At 46.1% G+C, this 4,679-nt stretch overlaps 1 protein-coding gene across 1 annotated transcript; it reads right to left on the reverse strand.

Moving 5' to 3' along the window:
• Positions 1-214: 214 nt before the first annotated feature.
• CDKN1B (cyclin dependent kinase inhibitor 1B) lies at positions 215-4,349 on the reverse strand. Its single transcript, XM_080914804.1, has 3 exons — positions 3,389-4,349; positions 2,722-2,849; positions 215-501 (listed from the first exon to the last, which is right to left on the reverse strand). The coding sequence occupies exons 1-2, from the start codon at positions 3,861-3,863 to the stop codon at positions 2,731-2,733; spliced, it is 594 nt and encodes a 197-aa protein (XP_080770930.1). The 5' UTR covers positions 3,864-4,349; the 3' UTR covers positions 215-501; positions 2,722-2,730.
• Positions 4,350-4,679: the final 330 nt, after the last annotated feature.

The raw sequence follows: 4,679 nt of genomic DNA on the forward strand, positions 1-4,679 counted from the left end.
AGCGATTACTCAAATTTTGATTATTTTAAAAATAAAGGATCAGTTCTTACCGAAAGGGACACTACATCTTTAAAGAAAGGAATTCAAACCCTTCCCCCCCCCCACCCAAGTTGCTTCTCTTTATGCAAGTCCAATATTTTTCTCCTTGCTACAAATTGAAGCAAGTTCTTCACCCCCCCACTCTGATTCCTCAGCCCCACCCTGCCCTCCCATCCCTAATGTTTATGTGCTACATAGTAAAAGATAAAAACTATATACACAGGTAGTACAATGAAGCAAATAAGGAAAAAACCTAATTGCGCAATGCTACATCCAATGCTTTTAGAGGCAGATGGTTTAAGAGTGCCTAAAAATTTTAGTGTTATTGTTTTTGCTTTCTCAGTGCTTATACAGGATGTCCATTCAATGGAGTCAGCGATATGTATGTAAATTTTTTCATGTGTATCTTCCTTGCTTCATAAAGCAGTGATGTATCTAATAAACAAGGAAATATTCTGAATTCTGCAAAAGAAACAAAAGAATTAGGGAGAAGACACTAGAGTAACATTGCCAAAGTACAGAAATTACTTTGTTACTATCTTTAACAAATACTTCAGTGATGGTAGAAAAATACAGGCACTAAAGGTTGGAAGACTACAGTCACCTCCAATACTGTCTTCGATAGATTTTTGTTCTGCTTTGTGTGGTGTTAGAGTCATGGTCCTTAACAAGTGGACAATTTTGTGCAGCCCTCCCATGCCCCAGGGGACATTTGGAAATGTCTAGAGACATTGTAGATTGTCACAGCTTTGGGAAGAGGACTGCCACAAGGCCAGAGATAATGCCCAACATTGTAAAATGTACGGGACTGTCTACCACAACAGAGAATAATTTGGCTCAAAATGTCAACAGTACAGAGGTTGAGAAACTCAATCTATAAAATCTGGGTCAAAGAGGGTAAGGAAAAAAAAAAAAAAAAAAAAAAAAGAAATTCAGGAACCATAACAGTTCAGAGTAGCTTGAAACTTGACTTAATCTTGAAAAATACCTGGAAAGGCAATTATAAAAGAACCCCCACCCAAAGTCTATGAATGCTTGCAAAATTGCGATTTCTTACTAATATGCAACATATTTGCATGAGTGCTTTTGAGTAGAGCCGTTTGGTTGCTTGACCAATAAATGTCTCTTTATTAGAACAGGCCAGGTAAAAACCCAGGAGACTTGTCAGAAAAGTTAGGCCACAAGCCACACAAACCAACTAAAGCTACAGGTGTGATGACTATTTAGAAAGAACCTCCATCCAAATTTCTCACTTTATAGAGGGTATAATATGGAGAGAGGTTCTAATGGCCATTTTCCATCAGCTTTGAAAAAATGCTATGTCTGTAGAAGGTATATCATGACATTATGATTTATAAACACAACAAACTGGAACCCTATGTCACCTCCATATTCCACCATTTATTTTTAAATTTCAATAAATGAGGACCTGGAAAGTTAATAATAAACTGTTAAGATCTGTTTATATGCTGGGTCATGAATGGGCTTTAGAAATAGACTGTTATCTTTGTGCATAAGGAGCTTATAAATTATTATATGTAGTCAGATCATATGAATAGTCAATTTATGTAAATTTAGGGGCTGGATTACTCTAATTAGGCAAGTCGGGTGATGAGATTTTGACACATGGAAAAATCCACACTTGTGCTGGACCTTCTCAGTTGGTCCTAACATCTAACATCCATTTCCCCTATAAACATCCAAACCACCCCGTTCCAGCACAATTAGCATACGGTGCTGACATGTTGGTGGGCTCCTTCCTCTGGCTGTTCATTTCACTTCTGCCTTGTAACCTCAGGGTTAAAATCAGAAAGTCTGTGGGAACCTTAGTTACTTCTGAACTTTCCATGCTAATTTTTGTGTCTTGTTGTTGTTGTTGTTGTTTGTTTGTTTGTTTGAAGTTCCTTTCTCACCAGCATACAGGGAAAGGCACAACTTAATAAAAAATGATTTTAAAAAGTACCCAGAGGTGGTGGTACATGCCTCTAATCCCAGCACTGAGGAGGCAGAGGCAGCCAGATCTCTGTGAGTTCAAAGCCAGCCTGGTCTACAAAGCAATCTCCAGAATACCCAGGGCTGTTTGTTAACACAGAGAAACCCAATCTTAAAAAAAAAAAAAAAAAAAAAAAACAAAAAACAAAAAACAAAAAAAAAAAAAACAAAAACAAAAGAAAAGATAAAAATTACACAAGACATGGCAGCCCTATTCACACCCCTAACCAAATGTGCACTATGAGTACCTAGTTTTTCTCTTAATATAAATGTAATTATATATTTGCTATTTTTCTATGATTCAAATGTTTCAAAACATGTTATTGGCTCCAAATGAACCTCTGGGAAATGAGTTCTTATGAAGGGAGACTGGGAAGGAAAATTGTCATTTCCAGTCTGAGTTTTAGTGGAATCCATAAAGAGATGACCTTCCCTATCTTTTGGGGGCCTTGGTGGCAAGTTCTTACTTGGGACACCCGTTCTAGTTCCATTCTAATTATCTTGGGATACAAATACTGCATTACAGTCCTCTCATGTGATTCCAGCCTTCCCCAGTGTTAATTTTTTGACCTAGGAAAGTAATTCCTCCTGGCAGGCAACTAATCTGCCAGCAGTCCTGGGGTCTGCAGGCCCCCCGGGGAGCGCAGCCCAGTTGGGGTGTCAGTTTTGTACTCTTCCTCATTAACCCACCGGAGCTGTTTACGTCTGGCTTCGAAGGCCGGGCTTCTTGGGCGTCTGCTCCACAGGGCCAGCGTTCAGGGAACCGTCTGAAACATTTTCTTCTGTTCTGTTGGCCCTTTTGTTTTGCGAAGAAGAATCTAAGAGGGGGGCAAGGGAAATTTTTTAAGAGAACACACACAAACCATCTTTATGATCGAGAACAATGGCTGACAGAAGTTGGCCCAAGAGTCAAGGGATGAACAACCCACTACCTCCACCCACGACCCCTGGACCCGTCATCCCTGGTAGCCTCTAAGGACACAAAATGAGGTTGTTTCCACGAAAACAAGGAGTATTCTACGCCCCGCGTCTCTTTTTCTCCCCCTAGCCAAGAAGGAGGCAGTTGGTAAACATCCTAACTTTTGTCACAGATCTACAGCTGGCTAGAGGGGAGGAACTGTGATGAGTTAGGCTAAGGAAGTTATCACATCTTACTATCTCCAGCTTCTGACTTCAAAATCATCAACAGGCCAAGGAGTCGGCTAGGGGGTATTTCCAACCTAAGCACCAAACAAGCTCGATCTTCCAGAGCTAAAGCAGAACACTCTAGGAAAAAAAAGCAACTGAATAGAGTCTAGCAGAGAGGAGCTACGGAGACAGACAGACAGACATTTTAAGTTTTCCAAAGAGTCATTACCGTCTGCTGCTGGTCGCTTCCTCATCCCTGGACACTGCTCAGCTAACCCCGCCGGACTGTCTGACGAGTCAGGCATTTGGTCCACCAAATGCCGGTCCTCAGAGTTTGCCTGAGACCCAAGTAAAGGCACCGCCTGGCGGCTCCCGCTGACATCCTGGCTCTCCTGCACCGGCACCTTGCAGACGCTCTTGGGGGGTCGCGGGGGTCTGTAGTAGAACTCGGGCAAGCTGCCCCTCTCCACCTCCTGCCACTCGTATCTTCCCTCCAGGGGCTTATGATTCTGAAAGTCGAAATTCCACTTGCGCTGACTCGCTTCTTCCATATCTCGGCAGTGCTTCTCCAAGTCCCGGGTTAGTTCTTCATGATTGACCGGGCCGAAGAGGTTTCTGCAGGCGGAAGGCTTGGGGTGCTCCGCTTGTCTGGCGTCCATCCGCTCCAGGCTCGGGCTCCCGTTAGACACTCTCACGTTTGACATCTTCCTTTCTCGGCGGGTGTGGACCACCGCCTCGCCTCTCTCCGGGAAGAAAAAAAAAAAATGAAACAAACAACAAAACCGAACAAAAGCGAAACGCCCCGGCCGCAGCGCAAACCCCTCTTCGAAGTTCCGCAACTGCACACACAGACAGTCAAGTGGAGCAGAGCCGGGCGAGCGACCGCCCGAGCCGCAGGAGCGCGCAGGTCTGGGGGAGAGAGGCGCAGGGACGCCCGGGCCGCGCAGCTCGAGGCTCCAGTGATCAAGTGTACAGGAGGGCGGGGAAGGGAGGGGAGGAGGCAGGAGGAGGTGGCAAACAGTCGGAGTGTAGGCTGGGGCGAGCCCGTGGGTCCCGCGAACGCAGCCCCTCTCCAAACCTTGCCGCCGCGCGAGTCTCGGAGCCGCGAGTGAGTCGGGACAAGGGATGAGGGGGGAAAAACACCCCGAAAGCACGAGCCCCCCTCCTTTTTTAGTAGCCCAATATGGCGGTGGAAGGGAGGCTGACGAAGAAGAAAATGATTGACACTGCAAGTCTATTTAAACAGAGGAGGAGCTCCATTGGTCTCGGCTCCGGGAGCCGCTCCGCCCAGGCTGGCGAGCGCGCTCTTAAGGTGGCCCCGGGCGCGGCGCCGCTGCCTCTCCGCGCTCCCGAGGCGCGCCCCCTCCCCGTAGCGCCGCCAGGACATTGGCTGGTCGCGTGACTACTCGGAGGTGTACGACTGCCAACAAACCTGCTCTGGCTGGCCCCGGAGAAATTAAAAATAAGACAAACAAACTAGCCAAACGGCCGGAGCTGGGGAGGGGCCAGCGCGGCGGCCA

The sequence above is a fragment of the Micromys minutus genome (assembly GCF_963924665.1).
Source record: "Micromys minutus genome assembly, chromosome: 3".
In the NCBI taxonomy this organism is placed as follows: Eukaryota; Metazoa; Chordata; class Mammalia; order Rodentia; family Muridae; genus Micromys; species Micromys minutus.